General features: G+C 62.3%; 4 protein-coding genes across 6 annotated transcripts in view; 1 reads left to right on the top strand and 3 right to left on the bottom strand.

Annotated features, from left to right (window-relative positions):
• MTA2 (metastasis associated 1 family member 2) overlaps positions 1–852 on the bottom strand; it is a 109,709-nt gene extending 108,857 nt beyond the window's left edge. The window contains exon 1 of one of the 2 annotated variants that reach the window (XR_009454518.1): positions 390–852. Coding sequence is in view for 1 of the 2 variants with exons in the window: in XM_059710423.1 (XP_059566406.1) it covers positions 390–417 (28 nt within the window). In the remaining variant the exon portion in view is untranslated. The remainder of the gene's footprint in view (positions 1–389) is intronic. The other variant, XM_059710423.1, reaches the window with a different exon arrangement.
• A 288-nt stretch (positions 853–1,140) lies between these two features.
• On the bottom strand, positions 1,141–10,927 carry EML3 (EMAP like 3). Of its 2 annotated transcripts, none has more exons than XM_059710416.1 (22): positions 10,588–10,927; positions 9,666–9,837; positions 9,304–9,591; positions 9,091–9,198; positions 7,866–7,933; positions 7,576–7,699; positions 7,185–7,355; positions 6,924–6,993; positions 6,727–6,837; positions 6,389–6,484; positions 5,878–6,033; positions 5,588–5,729; positions 5,006–5,157; positions 4,802–4,927; positions 4,587–4,718; positions 4,134–4,201; positions 3,269–3,357; positions 3,100–3,197; positions 2,883–2,970; positions 2,072–2,170; positions 1,657–1,787; positions 1,141–1,567 (listed from the first exon to the last, which is right to left on the bottom strand). In XM_059710416.1, the coding sequence occupies exons 1-22, from the start codon at positions 10,607–10,609 to the stop codon at positions 1,364–1,366; spliced, it is 2,715 nt and encodes a 904-aa protein (XP_059566399.1). In that variant the 5' UTR covers positions 10,610–10,927; the 3' UTR covers positions 1,141–1,363. The 2 variants fall into 2 exon arrangements, with proteins under 2 accessions (XP_059566399.1, XP_059566401.1); XM_059710418.1 differs by having other exon boundaries at positions 9,304–9,588; positions 10,588–10,926.
• A 59-nt stretch (positions 10,928–10,986) lies between these two features.
• ROM1 (retinal outer segment membrane protein 1) lies at positions 10,987–13,333 on the top strand. The gene is made up of 3 exons (XM_059710424.1): positions 10,987–11,973; positions 12,334–12,580; positions 12,693–13,333. Exons 1-3 carry the CDS (start codon positions 11,384–11,386, stop codon positions 12,909–12,911), a joined length of 1,056 nt encoding a protein of 351 aa, XP_059566407.1. The 5' UTR covers positions 10,987–11,383; the 3' UTR covers positions 12,912–13,333.
• Positions 13,334–13,341: 8 nt separating this feature from the next.
• Positions 13,342–18,520, bottom strand: B3GAT3 (beta-1,3-glucuronyltransferase 3). Its single transcript, XM_059710425.1, has 5 exons — positions 18,255–18,520; positions 17,133–17,307; positions 14,916–15,276; positions 14,197–14,487; positions 13,342–13,826 (listed from the first exon to the last, which is right to left on the bottom strand). The coding sequence occupies exons 1-5, from the start codon at positions 18,334–18,336 to the stop codon at positions 13,728–13,730; spliced, it is 1,008 nt and encodes a 335-aa protein (XP_059566408.1). The 5' UTR covers positions 18,337–18,520; the 3' UTR covers positions 13,342–13,727.
• Positions 18,521–20,614: the final 2,094 nt, after the last annotated feature.

The following is a 20,614-nucleotide window of genomic DNA, read 5'->3' as shown; positions in this document are numbered from 1 at the left end:
CGACCTTTCGAAAGTGAGCCCTAAGTTAGCAAGAAGCAGGGGGCTGGCCTAGAGTCCCAACTCAGCGATGGGGCTGCACCCCCGTCTCCAGCGTAGGGCCCCCAAGTGGCACAGCGATCGCCCCGGCCGCCCGCGCCCCTGCCGGCTGGTTACCTCCCGCGGGACCCCTTTCCCGAGCCCGCTCCCCGACGGGGGGGCCCCGACGCGGCCGGGCTGCTGCTGCCCCAGCCTCGGGGAGCCTCCGGGAGCCTCGGGTCCGGCCGCCTGGCCGACCCCGCACCCCGCTCCCCGTTCCGGTTCCGGTCCGCGCTCGGGACCACGCCGCCGGGGCCGAGCCTCTCGGCACCCGGCTCCCACCCGGGGCCCCGCAGCCCCTGCCCGGTACTCACCCCCCACCCGGTACATGTTGGCCGCCATGGCCGTTCCCGCCGCCGCCTCCGGCCGCACAATGGGCCCGGGAGGCTGGGGGGTACGCTCGGCCCGAGGCGAAGGCCGGGCGCGGGGCTGGCGCCGCGCGGAAGTCTCGGTCGGGCACGCGCAGCCGGTACCGCCGCCGCCTCAGCCGTCGCAGCTCATCTCCGCCCGCAGCGCCGCGCCGCGCCGCCGCCACCGCCGCTCACCCCGGACGCCGAGGCCCGGGCCGTCGCTCGGCTTCTTCCGGAACGAGCTCGGCTGCGGCGGCTCGGAGCCGGCTCGGCCCCTGCCCTCGCGGAGCCGCTGCAGACGTTGGGCCCGCGGCCTCGGCTTCGCCTCCTCCCCGAGCGCCTTCGGCGGACGGGAGAACAAGGCGGGCGCTCGGCTGGGGTCGGAGAGCGAGACAGCAGCGCTCGGCCACTTCCGGAAGCCGCTCGGCTACCTCCGGCCCGCCGAGGCCCGCGCTCGGGTATTTCCGTGGCGGCTCCGTCCCGCCTCCGGGGGCGGGCGAGGAGCGGGCTTAACCCTCTCCTGGCCACGCCCGCCGCCCCGCCCGCCGCCCCGCCCGCCGCCTGGGGCTTCGCGGGGTTATTTGCGAGCGGCTTTCCCTGTGGTTTGCGTGAGTGGCGCTCGCTCGCCGCCCTCTCCGCGCTCCTCTGGCTCCGCACCCCCACCCCCTCCTGGCCCGGCGGCACCCCGCCGAGCCCCACAAAAGGACTGGGAGGCGACTTTGCTTTTGGTTTATTGCCCCTCAGCAGGCAGCGGGAGTCGGGGCCCAGGCTGGGGCGGCCCGGCTAGGCCAGCGGGTCTGTACAGTGTGTGCTGGGGTGCTGGCCGCCCCCTCCAGGGGAATGCGCAATTGGGAATGTCTCCGAGTCGAGGAAGAGGTCGGCCCCTAGTCCCGGGGCGGAGCCGAGCGGCAGGGCCCGTGGGTCCCGATCCGCGGCGGTCAGACGTCAAGGGAGGAGGCCGGGGACAGAGAGGGGGTTCGCGAGGGCGTGGCGGGCGCCGGCCCCGAGCCCCCGGCGCCCAGCACTCGCCACTGGAAGATGCTGGCGTCCTTGCCGCCCAGCGAGATGAGGTGCGAGTCATCGTGGGTGAACCGGACGCTGGTCACGTGGCTGCCGTGGCCGCCGTACACGAGGCTGGGCGCCTGCGGGCGGGGGGGGGGGGGCGGGAGGTGGAGTTGCGGGGGCTGCGAGGCCGCGCGGGGCCGGCCCCCCGCCCCGGGCCCCGCCTCACCTTGGCGCGCGCGCACGGGTACTGGAAGAGGTGCACTTTGCAGAAGTCGTCGGCCACGGCCACCACGCGCTCGTTGTGGGAGCGGCACAGCGAGTTGATGTCCGTGCCATCCGAGCCGTCTGGCCACACGCCTGGCAGCACAGCGGCCGCTCAGCTCGGCCTCCTCCTGCCTCCGCCCACAGCCCCGAGCTGCCCCGCGCCGGTGCTCCCGGCGCCGCCTCCGCCCACCGGCCACGTTCCAGGCAGTCCTTCCCAGGGAGCGCCGAGGAGCGCAGGGGCCTCCGGGCTGGGTCTGCTGGGTGCTGGACACCCCCCCACATACACACCCCCTGGACACCCCCCCCCCCCGGCCTCCCTGGACACCGCCCAGCATTCCCAGCCCGGGGCGCGCTCCCCACCCTGCGCCCCTGCTCACCGTAGACGTGGAAGCCCAGCACGCAGGTGTAGGTGGCCCACTCCCGGTCCCGGCTCTCATAGCGATTCCTCAGCAGCTTGCAGCCTTCGCCCACGTTCCCTGGGGAGAGGGCGCCCACCCGGCTCAGCCCTCACCCGGCCCGCAGAGGGGAAGCGGCTGGGAAGCCAGGTTGGAAAGGCTGACACGGAGGCCCGGGCATGTGATCTGGTCACCGCAGCAGCCCTCGGCCCCGGGCAAACCCAGCCCCGTGCTGCCTGCGCGCGCCAAGGCCTCTCCCAGTTCCTCCTCCCGGGGCACCGCAGTCCCGCCACACCTGCCCTGAGGAACTGGTCCAAACAACCTTGTCTTAGGATATTTTTCAACTCCCTCAAATCCTTGTGGGGTAAAGATGGTATAAAACTGCGTGTTTGCCCTGACCGGTTTGGCTTAGTGGATAGAGCGTCAGCCTGCGGACTCAAGGGTCCCAGGTTCGATTTCGGTCAAGGGCATGTACCTTGGTTGCGGACACATCCCCAGTGTGGGGTGTGCAGGAGGCAGCTGATCGATGTTTCTCTCTCATCGATGTTTCTAACTCTCTATCCCTCTCCCTTCCTCTCTGTAAAAAGTCAATAAAATATATTTTTTTAAAAACCGTTTTTTTTCCAAATTAGTTACTCCTATGTGTATAATCCTGACTCCAACCCCATCTCCACGTCCCCATCTGACAGCCCCTCTTCCTGGAGCCCCCCACCCCCCACAACCAGGAGCCTTCACACACACACAGAGCCCACCCCAAGGACTCTCTCCCCATGCCCACCCTATTGCCACTCACAGTAAAGGATCTCATAGTCCCCAGAATTGGACATGATGAAGTTCCCGTCCTTGGACCAGTCAAGGTGAGTAATAAAGCTGGAGTGACCCTGGGAGCAAGGGTCAAGAGACTAAAAATGGAGCCCCCGTTCCGTCCTCTAGCCCCCCGAAGTGCCTTGGGCCCTGTGAGGAGTTTCCCTGCTATGGCGATGCCCCACCCGCCACCCCAGCCTCCTCACCACACAGCGGCCAAAGCGGCTGGACTTGGCACCATCACTGGAAACACTATAGATGTAGATCATGTTGTCATGGGAACCAATGGCCAGGTGTAACCCATCTACAAAGACAGTCACTCAGACAGGGAAGGGCCAGGGACGGGTCTGGGTCCGGGGCGGGGGTGGCTCCCACCTGGGCTGTACCGAACCACTGAGAGCTGCTCGTTGCCATCGGTGACGTCAGACACAATCTCTCTGGTCTCCGTATCCAAAACCAGCCACCTGGAAGGGAGGGGTGGGGAAGCAGGTGTGAGGATACCCATCCTGGGCAGCACGCTGACACGTCGGAGAGACTCCGAGACGCCCAGAGGAAAGCTGTGAGGCAGGCAGAAAGGCCCCACTGCGTTCTTTTTTTCCCTTTTTTTTTTCTTTTTAATCCTCACCAGAGGATATTTTCCCATTGGTTTTCAGAGAGTGGAAGGGAAGGGGGAGGGGAACATCAATGTGAGAGACACATTGATCGGTTGCCTCCTGAATGCACCGAAACAGGACGGGGCCGGCGATTGAACCTGCAGCCCAAGTACATGCCCTTGACTAGGAATCGAACCCACGACCCTTAGGTGCACAGGCGATGCTCTAACCACTGAGCCGCACCAGGGTCCCACTGCATTCTTACACTGGGAAATGGGAAAGGGCCACGGGCAGATAAGAGCTGAGGGGCTTCTGATGCCGTGGGAGAAAGGAAAAGGGCTGGACTGCAAGGGCCTTGGGGAATCTGTAGGCCCTCCCATCTCCGCAGCTTCCCTCTGCTGAGCTGCCACCTCCTCCATCCTGGCTGGAGGGGAAGGTGGTTGGGGGAGGGCGCGATGGCAGTTGCCACCGGAGACGAGACGGGAGGCCCAGGCTGCAGGGAGAAGCACCGAGGAACAGGAAGGTGCAGTTGGGGCTTGGAGCAGCCAGTGGTCACGCTGCTTCACACACACACACACACACACACACACACACACGCCATCACCAGGAACCCTCCCTACACCCCCTGCTCCCCCGGTCCCTCTCACCTCCCCGTGTTCAGTCCCACAGCCACCACCGCCCCACTGGGGTGGAAGTCAGCACAGAGGCCCGTCTCCTGGGAGGGAGAAAAAGGTCAATTCAAGACGCCTTTCTAGTGAGGGATCCAACAGACGCCTTGTCATTCCAAGGAGGCGCAGGAAGGACAGGGGCGGTGGGCCTGGAGTGCAGGCGGGTGTGTGCGGGCAGAGCCTAAACGAGGTGATATTGAAAATGCTGAGCCACCAGAACTGAGAGCTGGGTGGGAGAGTAACCGTCAGTTGCTGGGGGGGGGGGGGGGAGCGGGTACTGGAGGCATCAGCACAGAAGGAACATTTAGTAGCCACACCAGTACAAACCAGCTGCCTCCGGGGAGCAGAAGGAAAGGGGATACTGAGGAAGGCGTGGGGGCCACAGGAGTCACGGCAGGGGTGGCACTGGGGACCCGGGGACCCGGGCTCTACCTTGAGGTCGATGCTCCAGGCCAGTGCGTGGCCCTCCCCATCCCACAGGCAGAGCTGCCTGTCATGGCCGCAGGTGAGGAAGCGGTTCTGGAAGGGGTGTGTGCACAGCCCCCAGAGCTCGTCCGTGTGGCCCTGCAGCAGAGCATGCGCCATCACCTCTGCCCTCCCGGCAGCTCTTCCCTCCTCCCCCCCCCCCGAGCCCTCGGCCCCCCAACCTGGATCACAGGGGAGAAGCCCTGGGCCAGATCTCCTCGCAGCAACGCATTCTTGGTGGTTCCCACCAGCAGCTCAGAGCCCAGCCGCTCCGCGATGGCCCGCACAGCCCCGAAGTGTTCAGGAATCTGCAGTGGTGGCAGGAAGTCAGGGGGCACCGGCCATTCCTCTCCCCCCTCCCGCCCTCCACCCAGCCCAGCCCTCACCTCAGCTTCCTGGAGGGCCACCAAACCAGGCCCCCACTGTACCAGCCGCCGGTCCCGCCCGCCGCCACTCAGCACGGTCCCGTCCCGCCGGAGACACAGGGCGAAGATGGAACCTTCATGAGCATGGGCCTGAGCCACAATCCCATAGGTCTCTGTTGGCACAGTCCTGGGCAGGTCAGGCTCTCGGGGTGCAGGGAAGTGGGGAAGGGACAGTCTAGGCAGTCACAACAGAGCAGTAACCCCAGCTGCCTGAGGCCTGCTGGTTACTGTCTCTGACCCGGGCTCTTGTTCTTCCCAGTTTACAGACTGGACAACTGAGACTCAAAGAATTGAAGTCACTTCTTAAAGGCCAGACCATTAGTGGCAACACTGGGATCTGAACCCAGGACCTGGCAGGCCCCAAAGCCCCAGCCCTGTACTCTCTGCCATGCTGCCCCTACCTTTCTCCACGGTCCCCCAGACAACTATCAATTCTCACGGTAAAAAAAAATTTAAAAAAAAAATGGGAGGGGCAACCCTCTTCCCTGTTCCCACAAACCCTCTAGGGGGCTAGACTTCCCAGATGCCACCCCAGCCACATACCTTTGGCTCCGCCCCTGCCTGGAGTCTTGGAATCTGAGAGGCTCCGCCCCCAGGTGAGAATGTTCCCCTCTGAGTCCCCAGTGAGGATGTCTCCATCCGGGAGGAACACAAAGCAAGGGATAAACTTGGGTTTCTTGTATTTCTAGGGGAGAGGTGAGGCCACAGGGGAGGGCAAAGACCAGAGGTCACGGGGCAGCCGGGAGGTGGGTAGCACCGGGGTCTCCAGTCCTCCGACCACTGCTTCCATCTCCATCTGCCCTCCCCCCGCCCTGCACCCATCCACACCTCACCCCAAAGACACCCTGTTTCCGCGTGAGGGTCCCATTCCCAGGGACCCCCGCTGCACCACTCCAGTTCCAGAAGTGCACGTGCGATTTCCCGCTGGTGACAATGCAGCTGCTATCACGAGGGCTGAAGCCAACAGCCAGGACCGAGTCATTTGTGCTCTGAAGAGAAGACACTGGATTCAGCCACCCCAAGCCCTCAGCACCCTCATCCCATTGACTCTTCCTCTGCATCCTGACTGTGGTTCTGCAGGGATCCAGAAGCCCCGGGGCACCCTTCCGTCCACACCCTGGGCCCCGAAGAGCAACTTCTCCTGATTAGTCACCCGCCTGCCTGGCATGATCTGTGAGGCCAGACCTTCTGCAGTCCCCACTGCTCAGCCTCTCAGAGGCTGGGAGGCGGCCCAGGCGACAGCCAGAAAGGAAGTAACAGGTGGGTAAGTCTGGACTCTTGGGGCCCACCACTCCCACCTCCCAACCCCAACCGGCGGTGCCTGCAGGCCGCCCGGCCCCGCACCTTGATCTCGGCCAGCTTCGTGCCGCGGCCGCAGTCCCACACGGACAGCATGTGCTCATTGGAGTCGTCCACCACGCAGAGGAAAGCACCCTGGTCCTGAGGGTGGGACAGGCGGGAGGGGCTGAGTGAGGACCAGAGGTCTGGGAGTGCACGGTCATCAGGCAGCTCACACCATCACACGTGGGGAGGGGAGGAGAGGCGGACACACGTCCCTTTCTCAGGAGAACCGGCTGGGCAAGGGTCGGGCAGGCCAGGATGTCTGAGACTTCCTGGTGAAGTGCGAGAAGGGGGTTCCCGGAGAAGAAAGATGGGGGTCTGGAGGCTTCGGGCCAGCTCACCACCACTGAAAAGGCCAGGGCCCCCACGCCCCGCTCGAAGGCCCCCAGTCCTATCTCCTGCAGCTTCAGCAGCGTCTCCGAGTCCCACACGTGAACCACAGGCTGCAGGGGCTGGAGCGGGAGACGGGGTCAGGCGGGGGGGAGGAGAGCTGGGCGAGAGGTTCCTCCTGCCCGCCTGGGTTTGAGTTTGGCCTTACCTTCCCATCCTTATCCACTCCAGCTGTCTGTCCTGAGGCGACGCGAACACCATCAGGGTGGACGGCCAGGCTACGTGGGGGAGCAGATGCTCTAAGGAAGGGGGTGGGTCTCTCAAGGCCACCCAGGCCGCCTCTCTAGGCTTGCTGAGCAGCAAGGCAACGCCTCTCTCCTGCTCCTCCACACCCGCCCAGGCCCCCTGTCTGCCACGCCCAGCATCCCCATGCCTAGAGCTGCCCTCTCCCGGGCCCCGGGCCCCTCACCATCGAACGCAGTCCGTGTGGCCCCGGTAATGTCTCTGGCCGCCACCTCCAGGACCCCCTGGGCCTCCCCCAGGCCGGTACAGCACCACCACACAGGCGATAAAGTAGACCACCTCCCCAGAACGCAGCACAAACAGATTAGAGCGGGAGTCACGACCCCTGTACCCGTAACTGGAGTGGGCATCGCGGTCAAGGAAAGGGTCAGACCAAGGGCAGGATGAGGAAGAGAGGAGAACAGAGCTTCTGGCTGGCAGTGCTACCGGCAGAGGATGGTAAGAGAGGATTCAGGGGGTTCCCGTCCCTGCAGAGCCAGGAGGAAACCATAAACGGGGGGGGTGGGGGTCCCAGGATGGGAAAGGTGGTTCCCATGGGCCTGGAGGGGGCAGGATACACCCAGTCAAGGCTGAGGGTCTCCGGGGGCGGGCCGCTGGGCAGCTCCTCAAGGCTGCGGATGCCAGATGGGATGTACATGGTAATTGGGCGGCCGCGAAGGAACATCTTCACTGAGATGCCTTCTACAGAGAGAAGGGGGGTGTCAACCACCACCCTGCAGCCCCCCCAGGAAAGCCAGAGCAGAACTCTACCCGCCAGACCTCACAGGTCGCCCCAAAGTAGCTCTTGGGGCTCTAGCCCAAACCCTAACTCTTTCATCCAGATTCTTCCAGATGCTTCGGCACTTACCCAAATTGTAGTTGTTCCTCCGAGATCCCGGGCCCCCAGGGCTGGAGAGGGGGTCTTTCCCGCCTCGGCTGTTGGGAGGACAGAAAAGCATAGGGTTGGGGGTCAGGTCCCGAGACACACGGGCAAAGGGGCCGAGCACAGAAGGGAGGCTACTCGAGGCCACAGTCACGTCTGCAGTCAGGTCTGCGTCCCGGGCACCCAGGCCCTAGAGTAGGCGGCACTTCCGGCTCCATCTCAGACACGAGCCCGTGAGGCTGGGGGCTGAGCGCATGGCACCAGGCCATAAAGCTTGCAAGAGGCAATGCGGAGTGACAGGGAGGAGCCCTTTCCTCCAGACCCGTGATCGGCAAACTGCGGCTCGCGAGCCACATGCGGCTCTTTGGCCCCTTGAGTGTGGCTCTTCCACAAAATACCACGTGCGGGAGGGCGCGCACGTACAGTGCGACTGAAACTTCGTGGCCCATGCGCAGAAGTCGGTATTTTGCTCCAGACCATCAGGCCTCTGGCTATGGAGCTTTTCACGTCCCCATCCAAGAAATGGGACAAAAATGAATCCAGAATGTACCTTCAGGGCTCTGGGAGGTAAGCAAGAGGAAAGTAACAGAATTCCTGACATCCCCGCCACAGGTGATAAAAGGTGGTGATGCCTCTGCAGAGAAGGAAGGAGGCCAAGGGCAGGGCTAGAATGACCACTCCCTGCCCCGAGGCCTGTCCACGCTCTGAGACAGCTAGCTCAACCTCGGGGACTCGCCTTTGCTCGACAGTCAAGTCTGGTAAATTGGAGGAAGGGGAGGGGCTGAAACTCTGAGAAGAGCCACCCATGAAAATCATGGAAGCTTCTGGAAAAGCCTCTTGGCACCTCAAGAGGTGTACAGTGATGAGGAGGAAAGGGCAAGGGACTAGAGTCAGGGAGAGTTGCGCTCGAGCCCTGCCTCTAGCTGTGTGACCCCAGACAGATGACTTACCCTCTCTGAGCCCGCCTCCTCACCTGGGCAGTGAACAGCATGAGACCACCTACCCCCCAAGGATGCCGTGGGACTGAATGAGATGGAGGAGGTCGAGGACTTAGCACAGTGCCCGGAACACAGCCGGCCCCCACGCGTGCTGGTTCCCTTCTTCCTGTTGGGCAACGAGGCCCCCCCACCCCACCCAGGGAAGCGAGTGAGGGACGAGGAAAGTCAAGAGCCTGGGCCTGGGGTGGGGCAGGTTGGGGAGCCTCGCCCACCTCTCTGTGCTCCCTGACCGCAATAACAGGTTGGCCGAGGACGCTGCCTTCCGGGAGAGCTTCTGTCGAGGCCGCTCTAAGGGCGATGAAGAGGAATTTCTCCGCGCCCTGAGAGGAGCAGTGAGTGGGTGAAGGTCATCCCCTCTAACCATGCTCCCCAGTCCTCTCCCTGCCAACCCCCCCCACCGCCCGCCTCGGCCACAGGACACTCACGTGTCAGTGCACTGGGGGGGCTGTACAAGCCTGAGGATGCCCGGAGAGCCCGCGCCCCCCGGGGAGCCAGCGCCCCCAGGGGAGCCAGTGCCACTGCTGCTGCTGCCCCCTCCTTCAGACTGGGTTCCACTAGGCTCTTCACTGCCCCCCTGAGGGGCCGCGGGCCCATTGCTCAGGCCAGGGGTTCCCGGGGATGCCTCCATCCCCACCTCCGAATCCGTCTGGGTGCCTCGGCTCACCAAGGAGGGGCTGCACGGGGGTGGCAGTCCTGGGGGCGCTGCAGGGCTGCTGAGGAGACAGGGAATCAGTCCGATGCCCGCTGAGCCCCGGGAAGGAGGAAGAGGGGGTGACGACAGGCATACCTGGCCCTGGTGGGAGCTGCCGGGCCCGGGTCCTGCAGGGAGGTGGGGGGCGCCTGCAGCCGAAGCAGACGCAGGGCTTCGGCCAGGGCGGCCTTCACCAGCTCCATCTCCTTCTCCTGCACCTGGAGCCGCTGGCTCAGGGCCTGCAGGGCCTGCTGAGCAGGGCCCTCGCCTGGGAAAGGGGAAGGCGCGCTCAGAGGCCCCGCACCTGGGGAAGCTGGAGGCTTTTCTCCCCGCAGCTTTGCATGGGTGCAGGAGGACTGCGGCCCGAGGGGAGGAGACGGCGCGGAGGGCCCAGGGCCTCCTCCTGGCGGGCAGGCGAGGAAGCTGGCAGAGCCCTTTCCTGCCGCCGTCCAGGCCTCCGCCGGGCAGGGCGGACCGGGAGCGCGGGGGGCGCGCTGAGTACTGCCCGGGGGCGTGGGAACCACAGCGGGAGCCGCAGGACGGGTGAGGGCCACGGGCCACCCGGAGCAGCTCGGTCTCCGGGGAAGGCGGGAGCCCGAGCGGGCAGCCCCGGGACAGAGCGGGGCCACGGGGTGAGGACCAGGAGGAGAAATGCAGTGACAGGAGAGGGCACCGGTGCAGACAGAGCCACGGGGCAGGTCCCGGGGAACCGCTGGGGGTCAGAAGCAAAAAGACACGAAATAGCAGGAGAGGCCCAGGTGCCCGGGGGCCGGGGGCCATCCAGGTGCGGAGCAACGGGGGGTGGGGGTGGGGTGGGAGGATGACGCGGGTACGTCCGAAAGGACAGCAGCAGAGGCCCAAGGACCGGGAGGGCGACCCGAGGGCCGTGGAGGATGCTCCAGCCCTGGGGCCGCGGAGCACGCGGGCGCCCCTGGACGGCCGTCGGGCACCAGCAGCGCCGGACCGGCCGGCCGCGCGCTCCGGGAAGGGGCTCGCCGCCCGCCCGCCCCGTACTCACCGGGCCCCCCGGCCCCATCCATCCGGCCCCCGGGCTGGCTCCGAGCGGCGGCAGCGGAGGAGGCGTCTAAGCCGCGGGGGCCATGGCCCGGGAGAGGGGAAGGGGAAGCACCCTGGGGCGCGCGGGGCGCCGGGCCACCCCCTGGGGGCGCTGTCGGGCTCGGGGAAAGGGGCTGGAGGGGGCGGGGGCGCGGGCTCGGGCCCGCCGGGGCCTCGGGCTCTCCCGGGGCCGCTCTGGGCTCCCGGGGGTGGAGTGGCGGGGCCGTCGCGGGCCCCAGCGCCGCTGCACAAACAGGCGCCGGACGCGGAGCCGCCAGGAAGCGCGGGAGGGGGGGCGGGCCGAGGGGGGGGCCGGGCCGCCCGGTAACCCCTCCCTGTCCGGGCCCCGCGGCTCAGCAAGGGGCGGGGCCAACCCGCTGACCCCCCGGCCCCCGGCCTCCGCCCTCGGGGCCCTTCCGGGATGTCCGCCCCCGGACTCCCTGGGGACGCGGAGGGCGCGTGGACCTCGAGGTCTCCGCCCCCGGCCCGCCGCCCCCAGCCCCCCGGGGCCCAGCCGACCAGCCCCTCCCCCTTCCGGGAGGGGCCGGGGCGGGGCTTTCCCCAGGGGCCAGGCCGAGGCATCCCGAGTTGGCGCGGGCCGGGGCGGGCGCCGGGCGATTACGGCTGGCGGGGCGGGCGCCCAGGGTATTGGGGTCAGGGTGGCATTAGCGCAGCTCAAGCCGGGCTGGGCTGACTCAGCGCCTGGCCCCGACAGCCCGTCCCTGCCAACCCTGCGCTTCCCGGGGCGGAGATGGGAGATGGCGCCCGTGCTGCCCCTGGCGCTGCCGCTCCAGCCCCGCATCCGGCTGGCGCAGGGGCTCTGGCTCCTGTCCTGGGTGCTGGCGCTGGCCGGTGGCCTCACCCTCCTGTGCAGCGGGCACCTCCTGGTCCAGCTGTTGCACCTTCGCACCTTCTTGGCTCCCTCCTGCCCGTTCACGGCCCTGCCGCAGGTGGCCCTGGCTGCGGGAGCCGTGGCTCTGTGCACCGGACTGGCGGGCGCGGGAGCCAGCAGGGCCAGTTTGGACGCAGCTCAATACCCGCCCTGGCGAAGGGTCCTGGGCCCCCTGCTGGTGGCTGGCACGGCTGGGGGTGGCGGGCTGCTGGTCCTAGCCCTGGCGCTAGCCTTAGCTCTCCCTGGAAGTCTGGACACGGGGCTGGAGGAGGGCCTGGGCGCTGCCATGGCTCACTACAAGGACACGGAGGTGCCTGGGCACTGCCACGCCAAGCGGCTGTTGGATGAGCTGCAGCTGAGGCACCACTGCTGCGGGCGCCATGGGTTCAAGGATTGGTTTGGGGTCCAGTGGGTCAGCAGCCGGTACCTGGACCCCAATGACCAGGATGTGGTTGAGTGAGTGACCTGCTTCTCTCCTCCTCCCCCTCCTCCTCCATCCTATAAAACCCCACCTCACCCAGCCGGGCAACACATAGAGCTTAGTGACTGAGGGGACGGGTGACAGCTCCGCCATCTATTACTGTGTGGCCCAGGGCAGCTGCCGAACGCCTCTGGGCCCGTGTCCTCATCGGTAGCATGGAGGTGATGACAGCATGTCTCACAGAACTGCTGTGGAGACAGATGAATGTGCCTGCCTGGCACACAGGAAAGCAGCTAGAAATGTCTCCTCTCATTGTCCCGTCTCAACCCTGTGCCTGCAGCCTCTCCCCCAGGCCGCTGGCTCCAGACACCCTAACCCTGCCCCTCCCTTCGCAGCCGCATCCAGAGCAATGTGGAAGGCCTGTATCTGACTGACGGAGTCCCTTTTTCCTGCTGCAACCCCCACTCACCCAGGCCTTGCCTGCAAGACCGGCTCTCAGACCCCCACGCCCACCCCCTCTTCGATCCCCGTCAGCCCAACCTAAACCTCTGGGCTCAAGGATGCCACGGGGCGCTGCTGGGGCACCTGCAGGGGCTGGCGAGCACACTGGGCAGCCTGCTGGCTGTCACCTTCCTGCTGCAGGTGAGTCAGCAAAGTGTCTGAGGCCTCCCTCCACCGGGACTCCTCACTGCCTCCAACCCTGGGGCCCTGGACCCGCTGACCCGCACCGACCTCTTCCCCTTGCTCTCCCCAGACTCCGGTGCTCCTGGGCCTGCGGTACCTGCAGACGGCATTGGAGGGGCTTGGAGGAGTCATCGACGGGGCAGGGGAGACCCAGGGCTATCTCCTGCCCGGGGGGCTGAGGCACAGGCTGAGAACTGCCTGGCTGCAGGGAGGGGCTGCCCACAGGCCAGCACCCGGGGAGGCCCCTGCAGAAGAGGCACCGCCTGGGGAGGATCCGCCTGAGGCCTAGTGGCCTGGAGCGGGGGCCGGGTCGGGCAGAGGGAGAAGGGGTGGAGAAGCAGGAAACCTCACAACTCTTTTGCCAAGGCCCCTGGGGGGGAAGTTGTGGGGGAAGAACCTGGGATTAGAGCGGTTAAGAATAACTAGCAAGCTGGACGGGGTAGGAGAAAAAACGAGGGGTCTGAGGGCCTAGCCCCTGTGGCCAGAACAGCCCAGAAACAGAAATCCCAGGAGGTGGGCAAGCGGCATGGGAGGCTGAGAGCTTCCCTGCAGACTCAAGGAAGCTTCCGGCCTGAAGCCGCTGGTCCCCTCCTCAGGGCCTGGGTCCCTGAGAGAAGGGCTTTCTGTCTGAGAGAGAAGCCAGGAGGCCAAGGTTTTGACCCCGGTGAGAATCAGAACGCAAGAAACAGACTAATAAAACGAAAAGAATGAGAGGCCCCTCCAGGTTGAGATTTTTTTTATTCTGGAGGTAGGAGGGGTCAGCATGCTCAGGTGGGGAGGGTCCAGCCCAGCTCCTCCAGCCCCCCCGCCCCCCGTGCATGCCCAGCCCCAATAAGTTACCCAGTTACTCAGCTGCCCTCCCTCCTGAGTTTGTCTGTCCTGCTCCGCCCCAGACAGGGCTGACCCGGCTCAATACAAGGGCTGCTTGTCCCCAGCTGTGGGCAGTGCCACATGGCAGGCTGGGGGCGGGGGAGCAGCTGGGCTGAAACGGCAGAGGGGCCGCCCTGGCTCTGAGGGGTCAGGACGTGGAGAGCTGCACCCTGGCAGCCAGGGGCCCGGCCCCACAGGTCTGTGCCTGGCGGAACGGCAGTCGGTGGGGCGTCCATCACACCTCCACGGCGGGGTCTGAGCCGCGGCCCTGCCGCTGTAGCTGCTCCTCCTGCTTCATCTTGGGCTTCTCCGTCCGCGTGTGCCACACCAGGACCTGCCCCGGGAGGACTCCGTCAGAGCCGGGCCCCGCCCGAGCCAGGCCTCTGGGCTCTCGGTGTAACCGGATTCTCCAACCCCCTCTACACAGCGTGGGAGCCGCGGTGCCTCGAAAATGGGGCCTTAACCCCTTAACCTCTGTGGGCCATGCAGGTGCCCAGGACGCTGGGAGACAGAGTGGCAGGGCCCCACTGTCCTCCTCTGGCTCCCGCTGCCCTTCAGGAGAGTAAGCAAGGCTGCAGCTGAGTTCCGAGGGTGAGGGTCCCTCCTGCTCAAACACCTGCCCCGGGATCCTCCTCCCAGGGCCTCACCCCACTTCCCCCATCCCCTGTCCACCCAGAGCTGCTCGCCCACCTCCCTCCTCTTACCCGGGTGCAGTTGGCAGCCCGTGGCTCCAGGTCCTTGGGGTCCACCAGGTGGCTCAGGAGACTGCTCTCCAGGTGGCCCCGGGGAGCGGTTGCGTCAAACTGGGCATTGGGCTTAGCCAACAGCAAGGGCAGGGCCACTGCAAATCCCGCCATATCCACTGGGAACGGCCGGTTGGGCTCCCACGCCGTGTGGAAGCCCACAACCCGGCCGTCCTGTACCCGCGGGCCCTCGAACCGCAGGCCGCCCACCAGCCCCACAGGCCACACGGAGACACCGCGGGTCCAGCGCATCTAACAGAGGTGGGGAGACAAGAAACAGACAGGGAGTGGCCCAGCGGACAGGGAGCAGCAGGAAGGACCACCTGGGTCCTCTGCTCCATGTCCCCCCTCCTCACCCAACAGCCTAGGGCAGTGATGGCGAACTTTTGAGCTCGGCCTGTCAGCATTTTGAAAAACCCTAACTTAACTCTGGTGCCGTGTCACATAGAGAAATTTTTTGATTTTTGCAACCATAGTAAAACCAAGATTTATATTTTTGATCTTTATTTTATATATTTAAATGCCATTTAACAGGAAAATCAACCAAAAAAATGAGTTTGCGTGTCACCTCTGACACGCGTGTCATAGGTTCGCCATCACTGGCCTAGAGCAACAGTGATAACCAAGGCAACAGAGGAAGCTGGCCCACGGCCCCTTTCCCGGCCCCTCCCCGTGCTCACCTCCTCAAAGAGTTCCCGGCTGTAGGTGTTGTCATCATCAGCAAAGTACACAACTCCCCGAGTCCCCGGGGGCGGAGGGTCCTTCTCTCCCCCGACAGCGCCCCCTCCGCTCCGGAGCCAGTCCAGAGCCCTGTTCCGTTGCTCTACGCCGCGGGGACGAACCCAGCCTGGCTCGCCCTCCCGGAGCCTCTGGGCCTTGGGAGTGAGGACCGCCAAGTGTGTGAAGAGGAGGCCAGAGGCAGCCAGCAGCCTGGAGACCAACGGGGTGGGGCCCTCGGCGTCCTCCACCAGCAGCCAGTGCAGCCGGGGCACCAGACTCAGGGTCTGGGACAGTCGCACCAGCTCGGCCTTCTGCACCAGCCTGGAGGGGGAGAGGCAGCAGCAGGGAAGGGGGCAGCCACCAGCTGCCGCTCCAGCCAGCTAGCAGACACAGCTTCTCCCGACCCCCTTCTGGCATCCCCAGGGCCTTTCCCCAACTCCTTGTCTTGCCGTCAACTTCACAGGGACACTCACCTGCCCTGTCCTCCCACTCATGTGTCACCCACCTCAGCCCTGGGAGGCACTCGGGGAAGGAATCACATCTGGTTTGAATGCCAGGTTTGTAATTAGGGGCGACCTCTGGGGAAATGGCTCACTCTCCCCAAGTCTGTTTCCTTGGCTGTAACATGGGAAGGACAGGACTCTACAAGGTGGTTTTAGAGATTAGATAAGATAATGTTTTTCTAAAACACCGGTGGGACCAGGTCCTTTTCCTTCTGTGCTTGGGTTTCCAGGGAGAGGGCTCTAGGGGAGTCCCTTGACTCACTCACTCCTCGTCAGGGGAGGATGGCTTATCCGCGTTTGGACAAAGAACTGGGAAGTGGGGCCAGTCTCTTCTAGGCTTTGTTCTCCCTCAGATCGGCCTGCCGGCCACAGGCTTGGTGGCGTGTGTGTGTGTGTGTGTGTGTGTGTGTGTGGTGTGTATTGGGGGGGGGGCGGGGGTTCTAGAGCAGCCAGTGCCTAGATGGCTCAACCATCTGATTCCAGGGAGCAATTAGCAGGCCCTTTGGCTGCAGATCCAAAACCACAGTTTCCCACTTGATTTGTGTGAGTAATAAAGGCTACATTTTAATTAAAAACAAAAAAAGCACAGCATTTAGCCCTGGAACTTGTGGGTTCGATGCAATTCCTGGTCAGGGCACATGTCCAGGTTGCAGGCTCGATCCCCAGTAGAGGGCATGCAGGAGGCAGCCCATCAATGTTTTGCTTTCCCATTGATGTTTCTCCTCTCTCTCTCTCTCTCTCTCTCTCTCTCTCTCTCTAAAAGTCAATTAAAAATATATTTTTAAAATAGGCCGAAACCGGTTTGGCTCAGTGGATAGAGCGTCGGCTTGCGGACTGAAAGGTCCCAGGTTCGATTCCGGTCAAGGGCATGTACCTGGGTTGCGGGCACATCCCCAGTGGGGAGTGTGCAGGAGGCAGCTGATCGATGTTTCTCTCTCATCGATGTTTCTAACTATCTCCCTTCCTCTCTGTAAAAAATCAATAAAATATATTTTAAAAAAAATAGTGCAGCCCTTAGCATAGTGCCTGGTAAGAGTAAACACATTGTAAATAATATCTAATGTAACTATTTCTAGACCCTGGTAAAAACTACCAGACTAAGTCCTTCTCCCTTTTTTAAATAGCTTAAAATTTTTTTTAATCCTCTCCTAGGTTAAATCTTTATTGATTTTATAGAGAGAGGGAGAGGGAAAGAGAGGGACGTAGGTGTGAGAAAGAAATATCGCCCCCATTGGGGGATATGTGCCCACTGGGAATCGAAACTGAGACCCTTCAGTGCATGGGATGACACTCCAACTGAGCCACACCAGCCAGGCAGGACCAAGCCCTTGTCTACTCCAAGCTAGATAGGGTTCTCAAACTTTCTCACCAAAGGATCCCTAAGGAGAGAGAGTGAATTCCGTGGCAAGCTCCAAATTTCTTTGAAACGATATTGTTCTATCTTAAAATTTCTCAGGGATTTTGTATCCCACTTCATAGCACACCCCTATCTCTTTTAGTAGAAAATAACCATTTTCCCACAAGTTTTTGAGTAAAGATGTGGTTCATTTCCCCTGTCATTTGGCATGCCCTAGTTTGAGGAACATTCCCTGGCCCAATGCCTCCCCCAAATCCTCTCCATCAACCCCAACCTCTTGGTCCATGCAAGCCTCTTGGGTGCACCAGAGCCCATACCTGGCATAGGTGGGGGTAACAACATAGATAGTAGGCAGGGCCTCAGGCTCAGGGGGCTGGGCAGGGGCAGGGGCTGGACGATGGAGGTCAGCTTGCAGCTGGGAAATCCTCAGATCCTTCTGCCGAAGCTGCTCTGCTGCTGCCCGCAGCTGGGGGAGGCAGTCACATGGCTGGCCTGGTCCCAGGAAGCAGGGGTGGGGGCAGAGAACCGAAACACAGCACGTTCAGTGTCCCAAAGGCCCATCATGTCATCCGATCTAGTGCAGGAATCGCCTTACAACCTCTCAGACAGCTCTCTACACCGCCTCCATCAGCATCCCCTCTCCAGCTCCAATAAGTCCCATCTGTTCCCATTTTCATTCCGATACTGAGCTGATGCTCTGCCTCCATCCTTCCTCCCCGCTGGTTCTAATTTTGCCTCCTGGAGCCATAAAGAAGCCTGGGCGGTCTCAAATACCGGAGGGGCAGCAGTGGCCCTGTCTGTGTGACCGAGGACTCATTAAGCTGATCAGTTCCAGTGCTGGATAAGCATTTACTGAGTGCTCCTCCGGGAGGCGCTGCCTTAAGGCTGGGGAGGCAGCAGGGAGCAAGGCAGACGCGCTCCCTGGAGGCGGGCACTAAGCAAAGAACTACACGGCAAATTGTGATCAGGGCCAAGGAGGGAGCAGACAGGTTAGAGCCCGAGAGAGAACCCAGAAAAGGCAGCGCTCGTCTAGATGCGGCAGGGAAGGCCTCGGCGGCGGTGACCCTGGGGCGAGACCTGCGGGCTGGGAAGGCCGGGGAAGCTCCGCAGGCGGAGGGAACGGGTGAAGAGCTTGGAGAGCAATGAGCGTGCGGGGCTCCGAGAGCCTGCGGGTTCCGTGACTGTCACGGAGCCAGAGTGACCGGAGCAGAGCGAGCGAGAGGGTTGGGAAACGGGGTGACGACGGCGGGACCGTGCGGGGCCCTGAACGCAGGAAGGAGCTCGGATTGCCTCCGAGGTGCGGGGGAGCCGGGCTGCGCTCCAGCGAGGGGCCCGCGCCCGGCGGCCGCGGAGGGGGTGTCGCAGGGCCGCGCCGGGTGAATGGGGTCCGCACCCCGCTCATCCCCAGGGCCGGGAGCATCCCGCCCCGCCCCGCTCACCGAGCTGCACCAGCGCGTAGAGGAGGCCGGCGATCGACACTAAGAAGTAGACGAGAAACACGTTCTTCAGCTTCAGCTTCATGGCCGAGCCGCCGCCGGCGACCGGGCAGGCGGGGTCCCGCCGGGACGAGGGGTCCCGCAGGGACGAGGGGTCCCGCCCCCGCCGGACAGCCTGCAGGCCCCGCCCCTGCAGCGGCCCCGCCCCGCGGCCCGCCTTCCTCGCGCTCCCCTCGACCAGCTCCCGGGAACTGGGGCTGGGGAGCCGGCCCGGGCCCACATCCGGTCAGTCTGGAACACCCCCAGCCCCCCGGGTTCACTTCCGGTCCCACCGCCTCGTTCTGGGAACCTCGGGAGGTGACGTCATATCCGGCGTGTCGAGCGCCCTGGGCGGCTTTCAGGGAGCCGGTGGGAGCACGTGGGCGGGGCTGGGAGGCCTTCCCCTTGAAGTCCCGCCCTTGTGCCCAGGTTTTCTCCTTCTATTCATCCCCCCACCCGTCAGTCACAGCCCCAGTCACAGTAGCTCAGTAAGTACTTGTTACCGGAGTGACGGAAATCCCGGGCCTGTCCTGTGTTCTAGGTTCGTCTCACACAGTCCTCGCCATAATCCTAGGCGATAGATGGTATTGCCTAATTTATAGATACGCAACTAAGATCAACAAAAGTTATGTGTCAACGTAAGAAACATTCAGGCCTGCAGAGAAGTTTTGTGAGTTGAAACTGTCAGACAATTGCCGGAAGCAAAATTTCTATGAATTGAGAACATACTCCAGAGAATGGCAGTTCTGCATCTTATTTTACACATGACAGAAGAGAAGACATAGGTGGGTTACCTGAAATCTATTGGTGATAGGTTAGGGAGGCAGGAGAAAGCAAAATGAGGAAACCTTTGGGATTGAATAAAAAGTAAAATGATAGACACACACTTGTTTTGCGTAGGGGGTACAGGATAGTTAATAGTCAACAATTAATTCAGGCCCTGGCCGGTTTGGCTCAGTGGATAGGGCGTCGGCCTGCGGACTGACTCAAGGGTCCCAGGTTTGATTCCCGTCAAGGGCAGGTACCTTGGTTGCAGGCACATCCCCAGTAGGGGGTGTGCAGGAGGTAGCTGATCGATGTTTCTCTCTCTTCGATGTTTCTATCTATCCCTCTCCCCTCCTCTCTGTAAAAAATCAATAAAATATATTTTTTTAAAAAAACACAATTAACTCAGTACGAGGGGATTTGTGGTTTCCACTCTGATTCCATACCTGTGCTTTGAGGGTTGGAGGGAAAAGAAAATTACTTTGACCTTCCAAATGTGTGTTATCTAGATGCAAAAGGCAACAGACAAGGCTTAATGAAGGTGAAAATGGAACTTTGTCAGGAACATGGCTACCCATCATAATAAACTGCGTTTAGTTAAGAAGTTTTACTTTCAGACCATCCTTTGTGATTACGTCGGGTCTCTGAGTTTGTGAGACCACCACACAGGCCTTCCCTGAGCGCATCAGGTTTACTATGTGGCCTCTTTCTGTCCATATATGTCATTGCCATTGTGCAATTTTCTACATCCTTTCTAGATACATGATTCCAGGTATCCTCTGACCCACATTTCTCAGGTGATGGTTGGGGCTTAATGAGGGCAGGGGTGGGGGGCAAGGCAGTGAGCTGTCTCCTAGGGAACTGACTGAAATATTTCCTGAGTTGAGGAATTTAATAAACCCATCCTCTAACTCCTGAAATGAAGCAAAGTTTTGCCACCCAAAATATGCCTTTTGGGGATATGATTTTAAGCTGATTATTTTTAAGAAATGACTCAAGCCCAGCCGGCATGGCTGTGGTTGAGCGTCAACCTGTGAACCAGGAGATCAGGATATGATTCCGGATCAGGGCACATGCCGGGTTGCGGGCTCGATCCCTAGTGTGGGGCATGGTGCAGAAGGCAGCTGATCAGTGATTCTCGCATCATTGATGTTTCTCTCCCCTCCCCACCCCCCATCTCCCTTCCTCTCTGAAATCAATAGAAAAAAATATATGTATTTTTTAAAATATATTTTATTGACTTTTTACAAAGAGGAAGGGAGATAGAGAGTTAGAAACATCGATGAAAGAGAAACATCGATCAGCTGCCTCCTGCACACCTCCTACTGGGGATGTGCCCGCAACCCAGGTACATGCCCTTGACGGGAATCAAACCTGGGACCTTTCAGTCCGCAGGCTGATGCTCTATCCACTGAGCCAAACCGGTTTCGGCAGAAAAATATTTTTTTAAAATGACTCCAGAAGAGTCTTTTTCCTCCCCCTGACCTGCCTAAAGGAATTCAGAGACAGAAAAACCTGCTTACAGAAAGGGAACTATCACCTTAGGGCAGTGATGGAGA

The sequence above is a fragment of the Myotis daubentonii genome, chromosome 9, assembly GCF_963259705.1.
Source record: "Myotis daubentonii chromosome 9, mMyoDau2.1, whole genome shotgun sequence".
NCBI classification, from domain to species: domain Eukaryota; kingdom Metazoa; phylum Chordata; class Mammalia; order Chiroptera; family Vespertilionidae; genus Myotis; species Myotis daubentonii.
The sequence above is the reverse complement of the archived record's forward strand: the minus strand, read 5'-3'. Positions and strand labels throughout refer to the sequence as shown.